Source organism: Nerophis lumbriciformis, linkage group LG22 (assembly GCF_033978685.3).
Source record: "Nerophis lumbriciformis linkage group LG22, RoL_Nlum_v2.1, whole genome shotgun sequence".
NCBI classification, from domain to species: domain Eukaryota; kingdom Metazoa; phylum Chordata; class Actinopteri; order Syngnathiformes; family Syngnathidae; genus Nerophis; species Nerophis lumbriciformis.
In genome coordinates this window covers 17,994,688-18,022,458 of record NC_084569.2, presented here as the reverse complement: position 1 = coordinate 18,022,458, position 27,771 = coordinate 17,994,688, and the positions used below count along the sequence as shown (strand labels likewise).

General features: G+C 38.7%; 1 protein-coding gene and 1 long non-coding RNA gene across 3 annotated transcripts in view; one reads left to right on the top strand and one right to left on the bottom strand.

The window, feature by feature from the left end:
- LOC133615507 (uncharacterized) overlaps positions 1-3,549 on the bottom strand; it is a 194,664-nt gene extending 191,115 nt beyond the window's left edge. For both annotated transcript variants that reach the window (XR_009816724.1, XR_012051082.1), the window contains exon 1: positions 3,403-3,549. This is a non-coding gene — a long non-coding RNA (uncharacterized lncRNA). The remainder of the gene's footprint in view (positions 1-3,402) is intronic.
- Positions 3,550-3,640: 91 nt separating this feature from the next.
- Positions 3,641-27,771, top strand: part of LOC133615070 (pyrroline-5-carboxylate reductase 1, mitochondrial-like) — a 33,603-nt gene continuing 9,472 nt past the window's right edge. Inside the window, exons 1-6 of the mRNA XM_061973414.1 lie at positions 3,641-3,736; positions 17,244-17,315; positions 17,409-17,479; positions 17,558-17,737; positions 21,463-21,684; positions 26,756-26,848. Coding sequence (XP_061829398.1) covers positions 17,249-17,315; positions 17,409-17,479; positions 17,558-17,737; positions 21,463-21,684; positions 26,756-26,848 — 633 coding nt within the window. The 5' untranslated portion in view covers positions 3,641-3,736; positions 17,244-17,248. The remainder of the gene's footprint in view (positions 3,737-17,243; positions 17,316-17,408; positions 17,480-17,557; positions 17,738-21,462; positions 21,685-26,755; positions 26,849-27,771) is intronic.

The following is a 27,771-nucleotide window of genomic DNA, read 5'->3' as shown; positions in this document are numbered from 1 at the left end:
TATATTTTTAAAATGTAATGTTTTAATACACATTTGATTAAATTAAAGTGGGTATACTATATTGAGTAAATGTTGATATAATTATATATGATATGTATGTATCTTGTAATAACACACATTATTTTTATATATCAAGTGATTATGTACTGCAGTGATTCTCAAACTGTGGTATGTGTACTACTATTGGAGCACGGGCTCTACCTAGTGGCATGCCAAAGAATCACTTGATGAAAGTACAGTGTTTTATTTTACTATATGCAAACACAGTGTTATTGTTCAAACTGTGTAATGTTACAGTGGCCAAAAATATTAAGTATACTTGTTAAATAAAACAGCTGCCTTGTTTTTAATGAATACTTACATCTACTACACTACTGTACTTTAATGTTGGTTATTATGGTGGTACTTAGAGAGCCAAGTTTTTTCTAAGGTGGTACTTGGTGAAATTGTATTCTTGATCAAGATTCAGATTATTATATCTAAATAATGGGGCAGGAAATTATAGGCTTATTCCTGCTGCTATTCAGACACACAATATGTATTTGTTTTTTTAATTGTCTTTGAATATTGCATTTCTTTTTTTTTTTTTTTTACAATTGATAATATTGTATTGGAGATGCTATTTTCTTCTCTTTGAGTATTTTTGGTTACTTGTGTGTCCTAAATAAATACATAAATACATATGCAATACATTTGATTGATACAATAGCAACCAGAATATAAAATAGTGCAGTCTGTCTAAACCGGGGGTGCCCAAACTTTCTGCTTCCAAGGGCCAAGCGCCAAAGTAAAGACGTGACAACGGGCCACGGGCCTAACACAGCAATTTTAAGTGTGAAACACAAATAGTCCAAAAAAAATCCTATATTTAGTACCAATGACAATGGTAGATGGCAGCTAGTTGGCCAACTAGTTAGCCTTGTGAACATGCCATCAATGATTATGTGACCTTTAAGGGTGTCCAAACTTTTTCACTTCTGATACGATACCGAAATTGATCCGATCCGAGGAATCATACATACTTATTTTATTTAGTAGTGTGGAATATTAGAAATGTGAAATTTTGAAATTACTCAAACAGAGAACAATGCTCAGTATAAAAAACACTAACCTATTTATTATTAACAGTTTGTAATGGACTTAATATTTCTTTAAGTTGAAGTGGAGTGGTAATTGTTTTCAACTAATGAATTGCTCTTAATTAAGTTAAGCCATGACACAGCAAGTTGAATGATGCGGACACATTTGTTACTGGATCCTTTCTAATATTCTCCTGCCTCGTAGACCTTGTATGTGTAAGTAAAATGCATCTATAATTATTTGGTAATTGTTTATTTTGACAAATGTGCTGTTTTATTGTTTGATGATTATTACATATGTCTAGCTTTTGTGCTATTGTGTGCTTAGTTGTTGTGTAGCTGCTATTTCCTAGTAGCCTATAGCCTAGCATGTTTACCTTTTGTAAATTACTTGACAAGATTAGAAGAAAATGTAATTATCGGAGGACATTTAGATATTAACTGGCTGTCCAGCTTTGTACAAGTAAACACACTGCAGGAGTGCTTGTATCGCACATGATGTCACACACAAGTAAACACACTGCAGGACTGCTCGTAGTAAAACTAATATTGGAAAGTTTCGATGCAAGCCGATATACTTCGATACTTCTTTTTTTTAATGCTGATGTTGGACCGATATCTGATATCTATATTAGGTCAGGGCACCCCTCCTGAGTTTAAACCTTGGGTGTCAAACTCCTTTTAGATCGGGGGCCACATGGAGAAAAATCTACTCCCAAGTGGGCCGGACTGGTAAGATCACGACACGATAACATAAAAATAAAGACAACTTCAGATTGTTTTCTTTGTTTAAAAATAGAACAAGCACCTTCGGAAATTGTACAAATCATAATGTTGTTGGGGTTTTTTTTTTACACTTACATGTTGCAGTTAATAGTATTCTCTCTTTATTTGTCGTTATTTATATTTTCTGAAGAAATTATGTGATAATTGGTGTTAATTTTCAATCTATCAAGATTAAAAAAATATATCAAAATCAAATTACAGTACGTTATTCATGCAGTTTGCTCATTTTCCTCGACTGACGTGCTAACATCATGTGGTTTATTTTGTACATATGTAGCATCATCTACAAAGATACAAAGAATTGCTATTGCGACATCCAGTGGACACATTTACAATTGATTGATTGATTGAGACTTTTATTAGTAGATTGCACAGTACAGTACATATTCCGTACAATTGACCACTAAATGGTAACACCCGAATAAGTTTTTCAACTTGTTTAAGACGGGGTCCACATTAATCAATTCATGGCATAAATATATACTATTAGCATAATACAGTCATCACACAAGTTAATCATCAGAGTATATACATTGAATTATTATTTACATTATTTACAATCCGGGGGGTGGGATGTGGAGGGGGTTGGGGTGTAGGTCTGACTTCGTAGGATATGTACAGCGAGCAGTGAACATACTGAGCTCAGAAAGCATAAGAACAAGTATATACATTTGATTATTTACATTTGATTATTTACAATCCGGGGAGGTGGAATGTGGTGGGGGGAGGGTGTTAGTCTAGGGTTGTAGTTGCCTGGAGGTGTTCTTTTAGTGCGGTTTTGAAGGAGGATAGAGATGCACTTTCTTTTACACCTGTTGGGAGTGCATTCCATATTGATGTGGCATAAAAGGAGAATGAGTTAAGACCTTTGTTAGATCGGAATCTGGGTTTAACATGGTTTGTGGAGCTCCCGCTGGTGTTGTGGTTATGGCGGTCATTTACGTTATGGAAGTAGTTTGACATGTATCAGGGAGGTGTAGCGAATTTTATAGACTAGGCTCAGTGCAAGTTGTTTTACTCTGTCCTCCACGCTGAGGCAGCCCACTTTGGAGTGAGGTGTGATCTGGGGTGGAGGTCTAGAAGTAACCTGACTGAGAACAGCGGTTTCTTTCACTCAAAAATTTCAGGTTCATTTTTATACTTAGCAAACTCATCTCGCGGGCCGGATAAAACCTGTTGGCGGACCTGATCCGGCCCTCCAGCCGTACGTTTGACACCCCTGGTTTAAATGTTCAGTATGAATATGTATTACATTTGGCGAGCCAAATCAAACGACTCGGCCACTTTTAGTCTACTCTAAACCAAAGTTAGGCATAGAGTATTTGACTCATGTCAGTAGATATTCAAATGTTTAAAAGGGAATAATTGATGTGTTATTGTTTAGGGATTATTTCTGTTTTGGGAAATTTAAACCCAACAAAAAGCCTACAAAATATTTGGGTGCAGTTAGCAAAACTCGGTTAGGCTAAACAAGTTTCTTAGCCCGTTCAGACACACCTCTCGTGAATTAATGAAGAATTGTTTTCAATGGACTTACTGCTTTGTCTTGAAGGACAACATTACAGTTGTCTTTCGTCCATTTCGCCAGTAGATGTTAGCATAGAGCCGTCTTGCCGCCCATCTTGAGTTCCTTATCTCAAGCCCGCGGCACAAAACTGATGCAACTGATTTGCCATTTAAAGAGCCCGCCCTCTAATTATCAAAGTGCACGTGATTGGGTTGTTTTTGTTACGTTGATAAAACATGCAATTCTATTGGCTCTTGCACCTGTCAGTTAAATGTTCCTCCCTCAGGTACAGTACAACTGCACAACATATATTTCTACTGTGTTTGCCTGCCCGTGTGCACTTCAGGGTTTCATCTTACTATTGGTAAGTCTGCCTCTCTTAAATAGTCAAAGAAATTGTTTTTTTCTTAAATGTTAAATGTTGTAATGGCTATTGTTTCGGAAACTGTGTTAGCTCTATGAAGCAACGACATACTAGTGCAAGAGTTTGTTTACGTTAACTTTTTTTGTGTGTCAGATGCGAATGATAGCTAAGGCAATAAAGTTGTTATTTGGCTTTTCTTAACAAGAAAAGAAGTGCATTCTTACGTGTTCTTGAACTCTAAAATATATATTTGGTACCTTTGTACTCTTTTGAAGGAGGTTTGCATTCTTTTGGAGCTGAGAGTTACTCAACTGGATTTGAGTTATACAAATGGTTTTACAGTGACTAACATTTTAAAGTTAAAGTCAAACCCAATGATTGTCACACACACTAGGTGTAGCGAAATTATTCTCTGCATTTGACCCACCTTGATCACCCCCTGGGAGGTGAGGGGAGCAGTGAGCAGCAGCGGTGGCTGCGCTCGGGGAATCATTTATGGTGATTTAACCCCCAATTCCAACCCTTGATGCTGAGTGCCAAGCAGGGAGGTAATGGGTCCCATTTTTATAGTCTTTGGTATGACTCGGCCGGGGTTTGAACTCACGACCTACCGATCTCAGGGCGGACACTCTAACCACTAGGTGTGGCACATTCCTAAAATGGAGCATCTTTTGGCTATTATTTCAGGCACTTGTCAAATAGAGCAGCGGTCCCCAACCACCGGTCCGTGATGCATTTGCTACTGGGGCGCACAGAAACATTAATTATGGGCCTGCTGCAATGCAAGCAGCCCATATTACTGTTGCTCATACTTCAACTTTTATTATTATAGTTCCACACGTTTCTCTTACGATTAATACTAGACGAATCGGCCAACGAACCCCCACCATACTTGCCAACCTTGAGACCTCAGAATTTGGGAGATTGGGGGGGTGGGGGTGGCGGGGTATATATATATATATATATATATATATATATATATATATGTATATATATATATATATATATATATATATATATATATATATATATATATATATATATATATATATTAGGGGTGTGGGAAAAAATCGATTCGGATTCGAATCGCAATGCTCACGTTGTGCGATTCAGAATCGATTCTCATTTTAAAAAAATGTATTTATTTATTTATTTTTTATTTTAATTTTTTTAAATTAATCAATCCAACAAAACAATACACAGCAATACCATAACAATGCAATCCAATTCCAAAACCAAACCCGACCTAGCAACACTCAGCTGCAATAAACAGAGCAATTGAGAGGAGACACAAACACGACACAGAACAAACCAAAAGTAGTGAAACAAAAATGAATATTATCAACAACAGTATCAATATTAGTTACAATTTCAACATAGCAGTAATTAAAAATCCCTCATTGACAAATAAAAATAAATGAACAATAGTGTCACAGTGGCTTACACTTGCATCGCATCTCATAAGCCTGACAACACACTGTGTCCAATATTTTCACAAAGATAAAATAAGTCATATTTTGGTTCATTTAATAGTTAAAACAAATTTACACTATTGCAATCAGTTGATAAAACATTGTCCTTTACAATTATAAAAGCTTTTACAAAAATCTACTACTCTGCTTGCATGTCAGCAGACTGGGGTAGATCCTGCTGAAATCCTATGTATTGAATGAATAGAGAATTGTTTTGAATCCGGGAAAAATAGTTTTTGAGTCGAGAATCGTGTTGAATTGGAAAAAAAAATCGATTCTGAATCGAATCGTGACCCCAAGAATCGATATTGAATCGAATCGTGGTACACCCAAAGATTCACAGCCCTAATATATATATATATATATATATATATATATATATATATATATATATATATATATATATATATATATATATATATATATATATATATATATATATATATATATATATATATATATATATATAGAAAACGAAACGACATCATCTGGTACAACCCCCCATACAGCAAAAACGTCTCAACGAACATTGGACACAAATTCCTCAATCTGATTGACAAACACTTTCCCAAAGACAACACCCTAAGAAAAGTATTCAACAAGAACAACATTAAATTGAGCTACAGCTGCATGAACAATATACGACAAATCATCTCAAACCACAACAAAACAATTGTAAATGAGCCGTCGGCCCCCAGACAGAGCGACTCCAAAACCAACAAAGGATGTAACTGTCGAAAGAAACCTGATTGCCCTCTCAACGGGGGGTGCTTACAAACATCAGTTGTCTACCAATCTAAGGTAATACGCAAGGACATTAACACATCCGACACATATGTAGGATTAACCGAGGGAGAATTCAAAACCAGATGGAACAATCACAAGGCTTCTTTCAGGAACAAAAACCTGCGAAATACCACAGAACTCAGCAAACACATTTGGGACCTCAAAGACAATAATGTTGAATATTCAATAACATGGCAAATTCTTGCATCCAGCATACCTTACAATAGTGGTAATAAAAGATGCAACCTATGCTTGAAAGAGAAACTGTTTATTATTTACCGTCCAGACCTGTCATCCCTCAACAAGCGCAGCGAAATTGTAACAACATGCCGCCATAGACGGAAACACCTCCTAGGTAACACATGAGCCAATCACCACGCCCCTAGGCCAGCCTGTACCCACCCACTCTGTGCCCTATATAAACCATGGTATGCGAATGCTCCCATTAAAATCTCCTGATGATTGAGGGTACCCCCCCTCATGAAACAGGCCTGTAGAGATGAAATAGTCTTGTGATTTTTTTCCCACACATACATACATATATATATATATATATATATATATATATATATATATATATTAGGTTATATGTATATGTGTATATATATATGTATATATATATATATATATATACATACATATATATATATATATATATATACAGTATGTATATATATATATATATATATATATATATATATATATATATATATATATATATATCCCATCCATCCATCCATTTTCTACCGCTTATTCCCTTCGGGGTCGCGGGGGGCGCTGGAGCCTATCTCAGCTACAATCGGGCGGAAGGCGGGGTACACCCTGGACAAGTCGCCACCTCATCACAGGGCCAACACAGATAGACAGACAACATTCACACTCACATTCACACACTAGGGCCAATTTAGTGTTGCCAATCAACCTATCCCCAGGTGCATGTCTTTGGAGGTGGGAGGAAGCCGGAGTACCCGGAGGGAACCCACGCAGTCACGGGGAGGACATGCAAACTCCACACAGAAAGGTCCCGAGCCCGGGATTGAACTCAGGACTACTCAGGACCTTCGTATATATATATATATATATATATATGTATATGTATATATATATATATATATATATATATATATATATATATATATATATATATATATATATATATATATATATATATATGTATATATGTATATATATATATATATATATATATATATATATATATATATATATATATATATATATATATATATATATATATATATCCTCTTATCGAACCGATTCCTTATCGATTCTCTTATCGAGTCCAGATAGGTTGTTGTATATGGAAAAGAACACAATATTTGGTTTAACAAATCACTTCACATTCTCTACTGCTCGCTACTATAGTATTACCATATCTGAGTTATTGTGCAGAAATGTGGGGAAATAACTACAAATGTGCGCTACATTCGTTAACCGTGTTACAAAAAAAATTAATTAGACTGATACATAATGTTGGATATAGAGAACATACAAACACTTTATTTATTGAGTCAAAAATATTAAAGTTCGATGATTTGGTAAAATTGCAAACAGCTAAAATGATGTGGAATTAAATGATGGAATGGATTAAGTAAAGAAGTTAAACATTGTACTGATATGATTATGTTCAAATTAATAGTGCTTACAAAGTACAAAGAAGAAGAATTATGAGAAATACTTTCAACCTTATTGAAAATAAGATATTCTTCATCTCAGTATATTAATAATGACTGAATTAATTAAATTACATATTACAAAACTGTTGTATATACTAATTCCCAGATATTTTATTATAAAAAGGTCAGTAAATGATGTATATATTTGTCGGATCATGTTTTGTTTAGTTATGTTCTGTTAGTTTTGGACTTCCTTAGTTGCTTTGTGCACTTCGGCCCTCGGGGGTTTGTTTTAGTCACCATGGTTACTTATGATTTTCACCTGCCTTGTACGCGCACCCGTTGCTCATCAGAAACTCTATTTAAGCCTGCCTTTTCCGGTCACTCGCCGTGGCTTCATTGTTTGCATTTGCAACTGTTACGTTGGCATTCTGGTTATCGAGCGCATGATTCCTGTGCTAAAGTTACCTTAGCTTCTAGTATTCCTGTGCTAAGTAAGTGTAACCGAGGGTTTATAAATGTCGCCTATACTGTATGAAACTACAAAATAATAAACACGGAGTCTCCAGTTTACACAAGGACCACTTTATTTACCTTCTTTCAAAACCTCTGCTCCACTCCAACGTGTCATCACTTCCGCTCCTAGCGCCTTCAAAATAAGAGCTCAAGGCATATACTGTATAACAGCGTATAACAGGAACTTAACATCCCAAAGAGGAAAGCCCATAAAAATAGTTTACATACCTCCCCTCCTACAAAAAGAAACGTCCTCGTTTCAACACCATAACAGAATAAGTGCAAAAATAACACAGGCAGTAAAAAAACACAGGAGTTAACACACACACATACAAAAAAAAAATATATGTATATATATGTATGTTCCCCTCACACCACTGCACAGTCACGCATGCCACACTATTCCCACGTACACCAGAAAATTCTGATACACCATAGCATCCAGACATACTATACACATATGAAACATGTGCCATCACAGTAAGAACATGTTAAGTGACCTTGACAACCTTTAACCGAAAGCCCAACTTTTGTTTGATTTTCCTTCTATTTCTAAACAGCTAACCAAAAGTGACAAAGTCCTTGAAACGAACTGGTTGTCTCACATTCCTCCCAGAACGAGAAACAGTCTGTAGTGGCTCTCTTGTGCCTGTAATCTGAACAGTCCCTGTGTCACCAGAGATCAGCGGCTCGTCAGCCCTAGCACCCCCCTCTGGCGACCCCTCGTCCAGCAATGAGGGAGCCTGACTAGAAGAAGCAGGCAGGCCATTTGAAAAACCAGCAGCCATCGGTAGTGTGTATGGTTTCAGTCTATCATAATGGACGACCTGCCCCCGTCCATCAAACTCCAAAGGGTTGTCAATATTATAAGTGAGTCCAGATTCCCCTTGAGAGTCCAACGCAGACAGGACCCTGTAGGGCCCATTGCAGTGGGGAGCAAGTTTCATCCTGTCCTCTGTCGGATTACGTAGCCATACCAGATCCCCTCCTGCATACGGCTGGTGACACACAGCTCCATCATAGTTCAGCTTTTGCTTCTCGTAAGCGTTGGCGCCACCTTGCCTGGCACCAGCGAAAGCAGTCTCCAGCCTCTCTGCTAAAGAGGCCACAAAGTCAGCATGAGAAAGAGGCAGGTCTGAGCGCACCAGGTGAGACGGCACCAACACATACACTGGAACACGAGCCTCCCGACCATGAAGTAGATAGTACGGACTGTAGTTGGTGCAGGCATGCACAGATGTGTTATAGGCGAAAGCCACCTGTTTCAGATAATCATCCCACTCACCACCGCAGGCGAGCAACGATTTGGCAAGCTGGTCAATCAGAGTGCGGTTAAAGCGTTCAACATTCCGTCCGATTTGGGATTATAAGGTGTAGTGCGTGTCTTTTTAATTCCCAGGAGCTGACACAGTCTTTGAACAATCTCAGCTTCAAACTGCCGCCCCTGATCACCATGAATCACTTCAGGAACACCATGCACCATCACATAGTCATCGAACAAACACTGTGCTACCGACTGTGCTGTTTGGTTAGAGAGAGCATACAGATTCACAAACTTGGTAAAGTAGTCTTCCACTACTAACACGTATCTATTTCCTTTAGAAGTCACTGGCAGTTCAAGAATGTCCGTTGCCACTCTCTGGAGTGGCCGAGTTGCATGGACGCTCACCATCGGTGCCCGATGCTTAGGCACCGGGGCCTTGCGGGTTTGACATGGGATGCACTGTTCACACCACCGCTGAATATCTTTGAACATGAACGGCCAGTAGCAAGTTTCCCTTGCACGTTCCCACACTCGTTCCACAGAAAAATGTGCCGATGTAGAGCCCCCATATAGATGCTGCAGCACATCAGAGATAAGTGAGGAGGGCATGACAACCTGACACAGAGCATCTCCGGTGAGGGGAGAGTTCATCGTCCTGCAAAGTAGTCCATTAACAACAGCGAGGCGGGAATATTCAGTCCATAATTTTCGAAACCACCGGGAGCTACCTCTCATCTGCCCCTTAGATGGCTGAGAGCCACTTCTCTCCATCCAGTCCAACACTCGATTAATATCTGGGTTGGCCCGTTGTAGCCTCCTCATTTCCGTTCCGTCATGTGAAAGTGCATGTTTGAACAACAAGTCCTGCGCCCCACTGTTCTTATCCACCCGCTGCTCCCCTGTATGGAGGTCAGAGGTTGGGGGGTTTCCCTTGGGTGTTTGTAGCAGTTGAGTGACTGGTTGGGGAACGCTGGGCTCTATATCTGAGCCTATGACATTCACTTGTGTGGTTGTCTCACCTGTGTTTACCACACTAGGCACAGGGTCTTGAGGACGCCGTGAGAGTGCATCAGCATTAGTATGCCGTTCGCCGTCCTTGTGCTGCATACTCCAGTTATAAGAGTCCAGTTCCAGTATCCATCTTGCTCTGCGTCCCGTGGGATCCTTGTCAATGGACATGCCACGCAGGCCCAGCAGAGGCTTGTGATCAGTTATGATGGTAAAGGCAGCTGATCCTATGTAATGTCTGAATTGCCGTGTAGCCCACACTACGGCCCACAGCTCTCTGTCAAATGTAGACCAGCGCTTTTCTGGGGAACTGAGTGCTTGGCTAGCGTATGACACCACGCGCTCCAGTTTGTGCTGAACCACAGGGAGCCCGCCAGCGCATCCAGGGTCTCATCCACCCTGGGGAGCGGATGAGGATCTTTCACGGTTATACTGTTCAGACGACGATAGTCAATGCAGAATCTCCACTCACCATTCTTCTTCTTTACAAGGACCACAGGTGAGGCCCATGGGCTGCAGCTTTCCTCAATCACCCCGTCCGCCAACAAGGCAGTCACCTGCCTGTCTATTTCCTCTCTCTTTTCTGGTGAAGTCCAGTAGGCGCGTTGCCGCAAAGGAGGATGATCACCGGTCTTGGCCAGCAGTGCAGCCAGTTGTGCTTTCTGTTGCTGACTAGTAGAAGACTCCTCCAGTGACACCACAGGCACCTCACTGGATGAAATGGCAGAGACAGTCTCGGTTGGACCATGAGGAAGTGTCACAATCTCGGCCTCATCCACTGAGAAAAACTCCCCGAGGTGCACGCCTTCTCTCAGTATAATGTCCTGATCTGTAGGGTTCAACACACGGGCTGTGGTAACCCTGTCCTTTACAGATGTCACCGTGTGAGCTATGACACACTCACTTTTGCCTTTAAGGTTGGGTGATAAGTAACCCACAAAGTCAGGAAGCTGATCAACGGGCCCAGGTGGGGACACACTCACAGGCAAAAGCATCTCGCTGAGCGGGGGCAGTGTCACGACAGTGGCGATGGAAACATTGCAACACTCCGGGATCAGGTCTTTGCCACTCAGGAGTGAAAGTACAGTGTCCCATAGGTGTAGTTGGCCACGGGCATAATCCAGGAGGGCGTGATTTGCGACAAGAAAGTCCAAGCCCAGTAGCGCTGTTTGTGTGGACCCCCTAATAACATGGAAAACCTGCTGCCGGGAGGTCTTATCCAGACGCAGAGTCACTGTTATAGTGCCCAGTGTGTCGAGCAACTGTCCATTCACCGCCCGTGCAGCAATAAAATCCGCCGTTAAGGGTCGCTTATGCAGGGCTGGAACAGACATGCGGAAGTTGTCACTGATAAACGACTCGGTTGCTCCTGAATCGATCAATATGTTAATTTCAGTCCCTTCAATGCTTCCCCTCACATATGAGGTTCGCTGTTCTGTCTTGTCCGGTGTCATTGCGTTGCTCATGGAGGGGATAAACATCCCTCCCTCCATAGGGCCCATAGGTTCTGTAGCTGATGATTGGGCTGCAACATCAGCTACATCTCTTTTCCCGACTGGTTTGTAGCGTCTTCCCTCATGGGGGAGAGAAAATGCACACCTCGCCGTCTCTGTGTTTCCTCATTAGAGGGGCTCCTAGCAGGTCTTGGACCCCGCCAACTTGGAGAGTTGGCTCGGTTGTTGTAGGGGCCCCGATAGTCCTGTTTCTCCCTCGGCCCTCCTTCTGCGCGCCGCTCGCGCCAGCCACGGTCAGGTGAACACCCTCTCTGTTGACCCCATGGGCGAGACGGACAGCCTTGCTCCCCACAAGTACACTGACATTGACTTCCACGTACTGGATGAGGTGCTCGACATTCATCTTTCCAGTAGCTGGATCGCAGTCGGGTGTTTTCCTCTGCCATTTGTTTCATTTCCATCCTCATTTCCCTCATATCTGCAGTAAGTCTGTCCATAGTCCTATACAAACCACCGCCATCATCAGATATGGAGTGCACCATGGCCGCTGTACCGTTTTCAGTGGGAGGTGGGCGTACCTGTGTGCTGACATAGTCCATCCTTAGGGCCTCTCTGGCCATCTCACACCGGCCAGCGATGGTCAGGGCCTCCTCCAAATCAAAACATTCTTGTTCGTACTGCATTAATATATGCTCATTTTAAACTTTCATGCAGAGAGGGAAATCACAACTAAGTCAATTGACCAAAAGTGTATTTATTAAACAGTTATTAAGCAGTGGAACAAACAGTCATGTCATTTCAAAACAGAAAGTGCAAGATTGTCAGAGACATTTTAAAACAAGCTATTAGTGCACTTTTGTGCATGATGTCACTAAGATGACAAATCAAAACAACACTAAATTAAAGTGCACTTTTTGTACAGAACGCCACTACAATAGTTTAAAACAAATAAAGTGCACTTTTGTGCATGATGTCACACAAGATATTTCAATAACTGTCAAATAAAAATGAGCTGCATAATAGGAAATCAAATTGTGTAAGTCCTTCGCTATGTGGTAGGTTCCAGCGGACGTTATCTCCTTATGTCGTGGACTATTTTTTTCATACGGTGTTGATGTGGAAATGGTTGCCTCAGCATTTTGTTGGTGTGGCACCGAACGTAGATGTTGACATGCAGAGTAAGCACTATATTAAGCACTATATTATACACTATATTAAGCACTACATTCTCTAGCGGGGGACTTTTCAAATGATGCTACATATTAGCAGTAATGCTACTTTTTATAGCAACGCTTTTTCCCCACACTTGACAAATTACGGTTGTCTGCGTGGGTTCCCTCTGGGTACTCCGGCTTCCTCCCACCTCCAAAGACATGCACCTGGGGATAGGTTGATTGGCAACACTAAAATTGGCCCTAGTGTGTGAATGTGAGTGTGAATGTTGTCTGTCTATTTGTGTTGGCCCTGCGATGAGGTGGCGACTTGTCCAGGGTGTACACCGCCTTCCGCCCGATTGTAGCTGAGATAGGCTCCAGCGCCCCCGCGACCCCAAAGGGAATAAGCGGTAGAAAATGGATGGATGGATGGATGTTCGACATATTCCCACTTGAAGCCAAACCACCGCCAGACGACGGACCCCCTGCTGTTTTTCTTAGGAATTAATTCTTCCTTCATTTGTTACCAGATTCGCACCTTCTTTCTCTCGTATTACTACTCGCACCACAGCTAACGTTACCCATGCTGCTACCTCTCTGCTTCGGGAGGGCGTATACGTATGTGACGTATGTAAGAAGTTGCGCTTGTTTTGTCACTGTGAGAAGGAGAGACTAGAAAGAGTGAGAAGAGCCTGTAGTGTAATGCCCGCAGCTAAAAGCAACTGTGTGAGAACATATACTCGAATATCACGATATAGTCATTTTCTATATCGCTCAGAGACAAACCTGTGATATATCGAGTGTATCGATATATAGCCCAGCCCTACTTTATACATATAGTACCTAAAAGAGTACCAATAAGGAATATCAATATTGGTATCGTTATCGATAAAATCCTAACGATATACATCCCTAACTTTAAGTATATTTTAATTTTCTTTTAAATAAAAACATGTATGAAAATGGCCCCCGCTTGCTTTGACTTTTCAATATGGAAAATGTTCGAACATCTTTAATTTAACACATAAATCAGCTCATACGACAACATGCTGAACAAAACTAATTACAGAAATAATACCAACAACTCATTTCCATAAAATTAATAATAAAAAGATATTAGCCTACAAGGATACTAAAGTGATATTAGTGTTATTTTAACACCTACTATATCAGACCTGGACAAATTAAGGCCCGGGGGCCGCATGCGCCGGACATTCCCAAATAATTTTTTTGATCTTTAAGATCGAAACTGTAGCTGCCATTATGATGTCCTGTGATATTTTCAAATTACTGTACCGGTAAGTCTTGAACTATAGAAAATATTTCAATGGTTGGAATCTGCGCTTTTGCATGATATGCTAGTTACTATGGTAATCTTAAGTCACAGCAGCTCAGACGAGGCACCAAGCAGTGTGGGTGGGGAGTGTTTCCACAATGTTGTTTTCAGAGCGGCCAGCCTGAAATGCGGGTGTCAAGGACAGAAGGAGATTTTTACAACGAAGTTCTAAAGCTATAGAGAACATACAAACACGTTATTTATTTAATCACAATTATTTAAATTCAACGATTTGGTGCATTTGCAAACAGCTAAAATTGTTAAAAACTAAAACTGCTACCCAAGAATGTAAAACAATTCTTCTCAACAAAAGAGGAGAAATATAACCTTAGAGGAAAATCGAATTTAAAACATTTGTATGCTCGTACAACACTTAAAACCTTTAGTGTATCAGAATGTGGACTTAAATTATGGAAAGGATTAACCAAATAAATCAAACAAAGCACCAATATGATTCAGTTTAAGAGACTGTTCAAACTACAAGTGTTCACAAAGTACACAGAGCAAGAATTATGATGAACATCTTGAACCCTTTTTTATCTTTTTTTTTTAAATTGAGACAAATATTTATGTATTTAATATTTGTTTGCTTACTATGGTATATTATTTATTTGTTCACTGTTCTGTTACAGAGAACAAGGAAACTGGATTGAATTGCTATGGTATAAAAAGGGGTAGGATTAAAAAAGCTCTGCTTCTTCCTACTCCTTTTCGGACGTGCAGTAATGAAACAACTGGAATTGTGTGATGCATTACATTGTATCGTATGCATGTTCGAAATAAACTGAAACTGAACTGAACTGAAAGCTTAGTGATATCTCAGATATATTAGATTGTAGGTGGTTGTTTTTTTTACCCTTCGCGTTCATATTTTGCTGTGTTTGTTGCATTTTGTTTGTGTTTCTCTTGATTGTAAAATATGTCGATCGAGAGGGGGTGTGACGTTCATATGTTGTCAATATTCAGTGTTCATAGTTAATATTATAAATCCCACATTCTTTATTTTCATTTACATTCTGGGTTTCTCATTAAAGGGGAACATTATCACAATTTCAGAATGGTTAAAACCATTAAAAATCAGTTCCCAGTGGCTTATTATATTTTTCAAAGTTTTTTTCAAAATTTTACCCATCACGCAATATCCCTAAAAAAAAGCTTCAAAGTGCCTGATTTTAACCATCGTTATAAACACCCGTCCATTTTCCTGTGACGTCACATAGTGTAGCCAACACAAACAAACATGGCGGAAAGAACAGCAAGGTATAGCGACATTAGCTCGGATTCAGACTCGGAATTCAGCAGCTTAAGCGATTCAACAGATTACGCATGTATTGAAACGGACGGTTGTAGTGTGGAGGCAGGTAGCGAAAACGAAATTGAAGAAGAAACTGAAGCTATTGAACCATATCGGTTTGAACCGTATGCAAGCGAAACCGACGAAAACGACACGACAGCCAGCGACACGGGAGAAAGCGAGGACGAATTCGGCAATCGCCTTCTAACCAACGATTGGTATGTGTTTGTTTGGCATTAAAGGAAACTAACAACTATGAGCTAGGTTTACAGCATATGAAATACATTTGGCAACAACATGCACTTTGAGAGTGCAGACAGCCCAATTTTCATCAATTAATATATTCTGTAGACATACCCTCATCCGTGCTCTTTTCCTGAAAGCTGATCTGTCCAGTTTTGGAGTTGATGTCAGCAGGCCAGGGAAGCTAGGGTCGATAGCTCGCTCGTCTGCGGGAACAAACTGCCGCCATTGCTTGCCGTGCTACCGAGGTCCTTTGTCCCTGAATTGCTCACACACTCCGGCAGATTCAATGGGGGTCTGGCGGCAGATTTCTTTGACTTTATCGTTGGAAATGCATCTGCTTTGAGTGTCGCAGGATATCCACACATTCTTGCCATCTCTGTCGTAGCATAGCTTTCGTCGGTAAAGTGTGCGGAACAAACATCCAATTTCTTGCCACTTTCGCATCTTTGGGCCACTGGTGCAACTTGAATCCGTCCCTGTTCGTGTTGTTACACCCTCCGACAACACACCGACGAGGCATGATGTCTCCAAGGTACGGAAAACAGTCGAAAAAACGGAAAATAACAGCTGATTTGACTCGGTGTTTGAGAAAATGGCGGATTGCTTCTCGATGTGACGCCACGTTGTGACGTCATCGCTCCGAGAGCGAATATTAGAAAGGCGTTTAATTCGCCAAAATTCACCCATTTAGAGTTTGGAAATCGGTTAAAAAAATAGATGGTCTTTTTTCTGCAACATCAAGGTATATATTGACGCTTACATAGGTCTGGTGATAATGTTCCCCTTTAAGTAAAAAAATTTTAAATTCCATTCCGTTTTTTAAGGCTGTCTGTCATAACGTTTTTAGCTTTCAATCAGACATTATTGTGAGTTTTTTGTATTAGTGTTCCTAAAAATCTGATATACCAGCCCGCAGACACATTTTTTTCTCTAAATTTGGCCCCGAGTCAAAATAATTGCCCAAGCCTGTACTATATGACAGGGTTCCCCAACCTTTTTTCTACCAGAGACCGGTTTAATGTATGCATTATTTTCACGGACCGGAGTTCTACTTGTGGCAGATAAAAACAGCAAAAAAAAATTGCTTGAAAAATTAGCCTTTGGCTACAATCTGGCGCATTAAAATTTTACATGTCCATTAATGTGCATTGGAGTTCTATTAACAAGCTTATTGGTGTGTTTAGTGGGACAGAGGAAAGTTAAGTCGGAGAAAATGCGGTAGTTTCTAAATTCATTAATGTTTCTGTGCGGCCCGGTAGCAAATGCTGCGGACCGGTGGTTGAGGACCACTGCTATATGATATATGTGTCAACGTCCTCATTAAAAATGGTGTCCATTGGCAGGTAAAATGAGTGTGGGCTTCATAGGAGCAGGCCAGGTGGCCCATGCTCTGGTGCGAGGTTTCACAGCTGCAGGTATGTTTTACATCAGACGCTCACATTTTATCTGACTGCAGTCAGGCACTAATAAAACAAAAAAAACGTGTGCATGTTTGGCTATTTAATTAGGTGTAATTGCCAGTCACAAAATCACGGCCAGTTCCCCAGAAACAGATCTCCCAACGGTCCAGGGACTCCGAGTGAGTATGTTCGACTTTCATAAAGATAAGCCATTGTGCGCTGTCTCTAAGTAAATAATGTAATGTGAATGTTTGCAGAAATTAGGTGTGCATTTCACTACTAGCAACAAAGAAACCGTGAACAAGAGCGACGTCCTTTTCCTGGCGGTGAAGCCTCATATCATTCCTTTTGTGCTGGATGAGATTGGACCCAACATCGAGGATCGTCACCTTATTGTGTCCTGTGCTGCAGGTGTCACCATCAGCTCCATAGAGAAGGCAAGTCAGTATTCAGGTTTAAATCCTTTATTCATAACAAACTCCTTGACATTTTAAAGTGTTTATTCTCACTCAATACAAGGTATAACTCTTACTTTATTCATAACTAACTCCTTTTTGACATCTTAAAGTGTTTATTCTCACGCAATACAAAATATAACTCTTCCTTTATTCATAACTAACTAATTGACATCTTAAAGTGTTTTTTACTCAATCAAAGCAAGATATAACTCTTCCTTTATCCGTAACTAACTCCTTCTTGACATCTTAAAGTGTTTGTACTCACTCAATGCAAGATATGACTCTTACTTTATTCATAACTAACTCCTTATTGACATCTTAAAGTGTTTATTCTCACGCAATACAAGATTTAACTCTTCCTTCATTCATAACTAACTCCTTACTGACATCTTAAAGTGTTTATACTCACTCAATGCAAGGTATAACTCTTACTTTATTCATAACTAACTCCTTTTTGACATCTTAATGTGTTTATTCTCACGCAATACAAGATTTAACTCTTCCTTTATTCATAACTAATTCTTTGACATCTTAAAGTGTTCATACTCACGCAATACAATATATAACTCTTCCTTCATTCATAACTAACTCCTTACTGACATCTTAAAGTGTTTATACTCACTCAATGCAAGGTATAACTCTTACTTTATTCATAACTAACTCCTTTTTGACATCTTAAAGTGTTTATTCTCTCGCAATACAAGATATAACTCTACCTTTATTCGTAACTAACTCCTTATTGACATCTTAAAGTGTTTATACTCACTCAATGCAAGATATAACTAACTTTATTCATAACTAACTCCTTATTGACATGTTAAAGTGTTTATTCTCACGCAATACAAGATTGAACTCTTCCTTCATTCATAACTAACTCCTTACTGACATCTTAAAGTGTTTATACTCACTCAATGCAAGATATAACTAACTTTATTCATAACTAACTCCTTATTGATATTTTAAAGTGTTTATTCTCACGCAATACAAGATATAACTCTTCCTTTATTCATAACTAACTCCTTACTGACATCTTAAAGTGTTTATACTCACTCAATGCAAGGTATAACTCTTACTTTATTAATAACTAACTCCTTGTTGACATCTTAAAGTGTTCATACTCACGCAATACAATATATAGCTCTTCCTTTATTCATAACTAACTCTTTACTGACATCTTAAAGTGTTTGTACTCACTCAATGCAAGATATGACTCTTACTTTATTCATAACTAACTCCTTATTGACATCTTAAAGTGTTTATTCTCACGCAATACAAGATTTAACTGGCATGGCGTAGTGGGTAGAGCAACCGTGCCAGAAACCTGAGGGTTGCAGGTTCGCTCCCCGCCTCTTACCATCCAAAAATCGCTGCCGTTGTGTCCTTGGGCGGTACACTTCACCCTTTGCCCCAGGTGCCGCTCACACCGGTGAATTGAATGATAGGTGGTGGTCGGAGGGGCCGTTGGCGCAAATTGCAGCCACGCTTCCGTCAGTCTACCCTAGGGCAGCTGTGGCTATGAAAGTAGCTTACCACCACCAGGTGTGAATGATTGATGGGTTCTACATGTAAAGCGACTTTGGGTACTTAGAAAAGCGCTATATAAATCCCAGTTATTATTATATAACTCTTTTTTATTCATAACTAACTCCTTACTAACATCTTAAAGTGTTTATACTCACTCAATGCAAGGTATAACTCTTACTTTATTCATAACTAACTCCTTTTTGATATTGTAATGTGTTTATTCTCACGCAATACAAGATATAACTTTTCATTTATTCATAACTAACTCCTTACTGACATCCTAAAGTGTTTATACTCACTCAATGCAAGGTATAACTCTTACTTTATTCATAACTAACTCATTTTTGACATCTTAATGTGTTTGTCACACAATACAATATATAACTCTTCCTTTATTCATAACTAACTCCTTACTAACATCTTAAAATGTTTATACTCACTCAATGCAATATATAACTCTTCCAGTGTTAATAACTAACTCTTAGTGACATCTTAAACTGTATATACTTACTCAATGCAAGATATAACTCTAACTTTATTCATAACTAACTCCTTATTGACATCTTAAAGTGTTTATTCTCACTCAATGCAAGGTATAACTCTTACTTTATTTGTAACTAACTCCTTTTTGACATCTTAATGTGTTTATTCTGATACAATACAAGATATACAGTAACTCTTCCTTTATTCATAACTAACTCATTGACATATTAAAGTGTTTATACTCACTCAAAGCAATATATAACTCTTCCTTTATTCGTAACTAACTCCTTATTGACATCTTAAAGTGTTTGTACTCACACAATGCAATATATAACTCTTCCATTGTTAATAACTAACTCCTTAGTGACATCTTAAAGTGTTTATACTCACTTAATGCAAGATATAATTCTTACTTTATTCATAACTAACTCCTTATTGACATCTTAAAGTGTGTATTTTCACGCAATACAATATATAACTCTTCCTTTATTCATATTTAACTCCTTACTGGCATCTTAAAGTGTGTATTTTCACGCAATACAATATATAACTCTTCCTTTATTCATATTTAACTCCTTACTGGCATCTTAAAGTGTTTATACTCACTCAATGCAAGATATAGCTCTTCCATTGTTAATAACTAAGTCCTTATTGACATCTTAAAGTGTGTATACTTACTCAATGCTGTCACGACTTGGACTGTGGCGTGGTTTGTTCTCCCGAGGTGCAAAAGATTTGGACCAGATATAGCGTGAAGGGGAGTACATGATTTATTTTTAACACTCAAAAAAAGAAACAAACAAAAGGCGCTCACAGTGGAGGTACAAAACTTGGCTATAAACACAAAACTTGCACAAAGGAAGAAACTATGAACTATGAAACAAAAACACTAACTGTGGCATTAATAAACAAAAACTTACTTGGCATGGACTATGAAGAAAGCAGTGTGAACTGAGCATGAAGTAGAGTGTCAGGTGTGTGTCAGGGGTATGATGTCGCCAGACAGACAGCCTGGCAACTGGAAGCTTAAATAATAGTGACATGATTAAAAACAGGTGTGTGAGTCGTGAGGGCAGGTGAAAACTAATGGGTTGCTATAGTGACAAACAAGAGTGCACAATGAGTCCAAACGTGGAACAGGTGAAACTAATGGGTAACCATGGAAACAAGACAAGGGAGTGAAAAGCCAGAAACTAAAGAGTCCAATAACTAAACAAAACAAAACATGACTAAAACAAAACATGATTACACAGACATGACAAATGCAAGATATAACTCTAACTTTATTCATAACTAACTCCTTATTGACATCTTAAAGTGTTTATTCTCACGCAATACAAGATATAACTCTTCCTTTATTCATAACTAACTCCTTACTGACATCTTAAAGTGTTTGTACTCACTAAATGTAGGATATAACTCTTACTTTATTCATAACTAACTCTTTTTTGACATCTTAATGTGTTTATTCTCACGCAATACAAGATATAACTATTCCTTTATTCATAACTAACTCATTACTGGCATCTTAAACTGTTAAAATCACACAATGCAAGTAATAACTCTTTCATTGTTAATAACTAACTCCTTCTTGACATCTTAAAGTGTTTATACTCACTCAATGTTGGATATAACTCGTCCTTTATTCATAACTAACTCCTTCTTGACATCTTAAAGTGTGCACTATTTATTTGCAGAAGCTACTGCAGTATCGCAGTAATCCAAAGGTGATGCGTTGCATGACCAACACTCCGGTGGTTGTGCGTGAAGGGGCCACTGTGTATGCAACAGGCACTCATGCAGAGGTGGAGGATGGAAAGCTCCTCGAGCAGCTGATGGCCAGTGTGGGATACTGTACTGAAGTGGAGGAGGACCTGATTGATGCTGTAACGGGCCTGAGTGGCAGTGGGCCAGCTTATGTGAGTCACTTCACTCATGCTGAAGTATTGATTTGAACTAGCAAGTGCCTAAAGCCAAAGCCTCTTTTATCCCTCGCCCTATGGTAATGTGTGAATGGAAAGACATTGTGTACTGTATATGCATGTGTGAATGGACATATGTTTACATAAATGTTTGTGTGTGTGTGTGTGTGTGTACGTGTGTGTGTTTGTGTGTTCTTGAATTCCTACCCTTCTTGAGACATCAACAAGGAAAAGTACCTTCCATATGAGGACCGGTGAACAAGTTAAGACCGAAATCATGGTCCCAATATGGAAAACCATTGCATCTAATAGAGAGCCAAATACTAGAGTCCGTGAACATTGCTCCAAAGTCAGGATTTTTTGTTGATTTAATGTGCATACAAAAGTAAACATTGACAGGTGCAGGCAGCAATATATGATAAAACAAGACGGCAGCTAAAGTAAAAACCCGCCAGGTGAACGGCTGATTTTACGACTTCCGGTGCTGACGTAAGACAACCCGCGTCCCATATGTGACCATAGGATGAACAAATACACTATGGTACTAAGACCATAGTGGCCATTAACAGTTAGGTTCTACAGCTGGGTTGCCCAAAGTGTGGCACAGGGGCCATCTGTGGTATGTGACTCGTTTGTCATCGGCCTTAAGCACATTACAAATAACAAAAAATTGAGATCTCATTTGCACCCCTGGTGGTGAAATCTATCATAATTAGAGTAGTGCCAAAAAGGAGGGATTTTTCAAATTGACTGTTTGTCGGTTTTAAAAGTGCTCCCCCTCTGGCCAACATATGAAATAACAAGTGTGTGTAAAAATTTTAAGTGCTCCCCCCTCTGGCCAACATATGAAATAACAAGTGTGTGTAAGAAATTGAAATGCGGCCCCTTTGGCCAAAATTAATTTTAAAAAAAAGTTTATGTAGAGACATACTGTAATAAGTAAATGGAGATTAAAAACCAATTACAAACAAAAAAACTACCAAAAATATACCTACAGTATGTATATATTACACTTTATATATCTGGAAAGGGTGGTCCGAAAGAGGTAGGCATTTTTCGGAGGTCTCAAGAAGGTAACAAATACAAGTGTGTGTGTGTGTGTGTGTGTGTGTGTGTGTGTGTGTGTGTGTGTGTGTGTGTGTGTGTGTGTGTGTGTGTGTGTGTGTGTGTGTGTGTGTGTGTGTGTGTGCCTGCGAGCGCACGTTTACATGGTGTGTGGAAGTGAATGGATGACGGTCCATGGGCAATATAAACTAAAATCACGATATACATTGCAGCTCTCCTGCAATAACAATATATATATATAAAATATATTAATTTGTAAATGTAAATTATAATAAAACCATGGCAAAATGGGTTACTAAGGCTCCTACTTTAGCTGCTGACGTATGCGGTAACATATTGCATAATTTCTGTTTGTATTATTGTATCAAAACTATTATTAATCTACTTGATAATTTGCTGTTAATATCTGGTTATATATGTGAAATTTCTGTTAATATATGTGAAAAAGACCAACTCAATGTCTGCAAAATACTCTTATGCACGTAGGCCAATATCCTCTTGCACAAGAATGTAAGAAGTTTACAAAACTATTCATCTCCATGCTGCTCCTCTGCACTTTGCACTTTTGCCATATTGCACGTTGTATTGCACTACAGTAAATACCTCATTCTGACTATATTCTTGAACAGTATGATAGTTTGGTAACTGTAAGCTCACTGTCTGTTATTTGTTTATCTGTTAAATATCTTTGCCTATGTTTAGTCTAATGTTTAGTTTATGCTTAGTGTGTGTCAAATCTTGTTTTAATCTTGTTTTAATATTGCACATTGGAGTATGGGTGAAACGGAATTTCAGTCTGCTGTGTAATGTTGACTTGACTTGGTTACTTTATTTTGTAACATGGTTCCATCTACACTTCTGTTAAGGTGTAATGAGCACTTATTAATTGTGGTTTGGCTACTTCACATTGGTTTTGAGCAGCTATACTACAAATATGCGTATTAATCCAAAACCAAGTATTTTTGGGTCATATCCATGCTGATACTAATACTTAAAATGTTCAATACAAATGAATAGTGCATTTTTTGATCATAATTATAATCAGGCTGAAACACAGGATGGCTGTGCAACAAAATCTAAGTCCATCCAGCCATCTATTTTCTACCGCTTGTCCCTTTCGGGGTCACGGGTGGTGCTTTAGCCTAGCTCAGCTGCATTCGGGCGGTAGGCGGGGTACACCCTGGACAAGTCGCCACCTCAACACAGGGCCAACACAGATACTATTTTAATTGATTTCCTAATATTTGCTGTGATTTAAATTTTTAGTTTTTTGTCCATAAAGCCCTCCTTAGTCCAATGACTTGTTTCCTTAAATTGTAAACACAAAAACGACAAAAGATTTTTCTGGATAATTAGAATTTCGACCTAACCACTGTAGTATCGCCGAAATACCGACATACTTGGGATTCTTAGTGGCGATATTTGCATTGATCTGCCCACCAGTACATTCACGAGTTCGAGCTTGCGTTTAGCAGTTAGCATATCCTCCTACGATGTGTAGTGTAGCATGTTTTGCTCGTCTTTGTCCTCAAGTGATAATGATACTAGTAAGAAACGTAGTTAATTTGCCGCCAATGAGGCGAGGATTGCTGACTCAGAAGTGGATTTGCACTGTTGAAGGACGTTAGCCGCTAGCGAGGACGCTAAATTGCTATATTTGTTTGCTTGACGCTGTCAAATTTTCAGATACAGCTAAAATGTAACATCAATATGCATTACCAAGGTTTAACGATTCTACAAACCCCGTTTCCATATGAGTTGGGAAATTGTGTTAGATGTAAATATAAACGGAATACAATGATTTGCAAATCATTTTCAGCCCATATTCAGTTGAATATGCTACAAAGACAACATATTTGATGTTCAAACTTTTTTTTTTGCAAATAATCATTAACTTTAGAATTTCATGCCAGCAACACGTGACAAAGAAGTTGGGAAAGGTGGCAATAAATATTGATAAAGTTGAGGAATGCTCATCAAACACTTATTTGGAACATCCCACAGGTGTGCAGGCTAATTGGGAACAGGTGGGTGCCATGATTGGGTATAAAAACAGCTTCCCAAAAAATGCTCAGTCTTTCACAAGAAAGGATGGGGCGAGGTACACCACTTTGTCCACAACTGCGTGAGCAAATAGTCAAACAGTTTAAGAACAATGTTTCTCAAAGTGCAATTCCAAGAAATTTAGGGATTTCAACATCTACGGTCCATAATATCATCAAAAGGTTCAGAGAATCTGGAGAAATCACTCCACGTAAGCGGCATGGCCGGAAACCAACATTGAATGACCGTGACCTTCGATTCCTCAGACGGCACTGTATCAAAAACCAACATCAATCTCTTAAGGATATCACCTCCTGGGCTCAGGAACACTTTAGAAAACCACTGTCACTAAATACAGTTCGTCGCTACATCTGTAAGTGCAAGTTAAAGCTCTACTATGCAAAGCAAAAGCCATTTATCAACAACATCCAGAAACGCCGCCGGCTTCTCTGGCATGAGTCCATCTAAGATGGACTCATGCAAAGTGGAAAAGTGTTCTGTGGTCTGACGAGTCCACATTTCAAATTGTTTTTGGAAATATTCGACATAGTGTCATCCGAACCAAAGGGGAAGCGAACCATCCAGACTGTTATCGACGCAACGTTCAAAAGCCAGCATCTGTGATGGTATGGTGGTGCATTAGTGCCCAAGGCATGGGTAACTTACACATCTGTGAAGGCACCATTAATGTTGAAAGGTACATACAGGTTTTGGAACAACATATGCTGCCATCTAAGCGCCGTCTTTTTCATGGACGCCCCTGCTTATTTCAGCAAGACAATGCCAAGCCACATTCAGCACGTGTTACAACAGCGTGGCTTCGTAAAAAAAGAGTGCGGGTACTTTCCTGGCCCCGCCTGCAGTCCAGACCTGTCTCCCATCGAAAATGTGTGGCGCATTATGAAGCGTAAAATACGACAGCGGAGACCCCCGACTGTTGAACGACTGAAGCTCTACATAAAACAAGAATGGGAAAGAATTCCACTTTCAAAGCTTCAACAATTAGTTTCCTCAGTTCCCAATCGTTTATTGAGTGTTGTTAAAAGAAAAGGTGATGTAACACAGTGGTGAACATGCCCTTTCCCAACTACTTTGGCATGTGTTGCAGCCATGAAATTCTAAGTTAATTATTATTTGCAAAAAATAAATAAAATTTATGAGTTTGAACATCAAATATCTTGTCTTTGTAGTGCATTCAATTGAATATGGGTTGAAAAGGATTTGCAAATCATTGTATTACGTTTATATTTACATCTAACACAGTTTCCCAACTCATATGGAAACGGGGTTTGTATGAAAAGCTTTGTTATTGGCTAAATTGATATAATTTATATCATTTGTCGTCTATATCGCGCAACCCTACTGTCTTGCATTTTGTGTACATGTGAAACGGAAAGGCAGATATAATAAGAATAAATTAAATATCTCAAGGCGGCTAGATCAGACATTAGCCTGACTTTCTTTTTTATCTATACTGAAACACAAATTTGTGGATGTTTCGTTTAGATAGTTTTGCGTTTTTTCACTATAAAAATTAAATTGGATTTTACAGCATTTAACAGTATTATTTTACAGTAAAATACTGTCCTCAAAACTTACAGCAAATTACTGTAAATATTACATTATCCTTATATTTTACAGCATTTAACTTCAAATTTAACTGGAAATGTTACTGGGAAAGTAATACAATTATTAGCCAGTAATTTACTGTGAATTTACAGTGAACATTTTTACAGTGTCGATTGACCTACATGTTCAAAATGTATCAAAGTGTATTCTTCAGTTGTTCTTTATGCGGAAAAAGTTGGGACACCCCTTGTTTACATTATGTGTATCATTTTAAAGAATCCGATTTCACACAATTTCAGCTGTAAAATGATAAATGAAAAAATCGAAACATCAAGCCCATTTAGCCCATGTTAAAGTTTTCCTCTCTATGACCCTGATTGTGGTCTTCCAGGCGTTCACTGCTGTGGAAGCCCTTGCTGATGGTGGAGTGAAAATGGGCCTGCCCAGGAGACTCGCTATACGCCTCGGAGCCCAAGCCATGCTGGTATGTACAACATGGATTGTACACTAATTATGTGTGAACCACATCTTCCCAAATTGTGTACGTGTAAGAATATAAGTGTTGTCAAGCGATTAGAGAAATGAGCAATTAGTTCATTATTATCTGTATTAATTAACACTTTTTTTAATACCACATATAAAAGGCTGAGAAAAGCTGTCAACTTAAAGTTATTTTGGTTTACATTATTGTGGCAGATCAAAAAAAAGTGGCTTGATGAAGTAATGTATTGTTTTTACATACTTGAACTGCCATTAACTAAAATAAAACATCAGGTCCATATCAAATGCTGAAGTAACACAGTAAAAACACTTTTTACAGCAATAGGTATTGAATGTTGTTGTTTATTTTCCTCCACTTCTGCTGATGTATACAATGAATAAAACAGACCCATCGATCACAGTGTTGTAAGTTGGAACATCAAAAATAGCATTAAGAAATTAAAGTGATGAAGAAAAAACATCAGATAGAGCTAAATTTAAAAAAAAAAATATATATATATATATACAAGTCAAGACTAAGATGTAAACTTTGTAGAAAATTTCTGAAGGATCGGAGGAAATATTAGCTTCGTTCGACTTTCCTGACTGTCTATCACATCAATGTTTTGCATCAAACGGGTTAAACCTTATTTAATAAAACAACATGCACAAGTTTTAGTTTCATTTCGTCATCATTGTACATTAAATATATCACTATATTGATTTTAAATAGAATGTACACATATTTGTACATAAAATATATCACTATATTAATTTTAAATATAATCATTGTACATGTAATATATCACTATATTGATTTTAATCAATCAGTCAAAGTAAATAAAAGTTTATTTAAATAGCCCTCAATCACAAATGTCTCAAAGGGCTGCACAAGCCACAACGACATCCTTGGCTCAGAACCCGCAT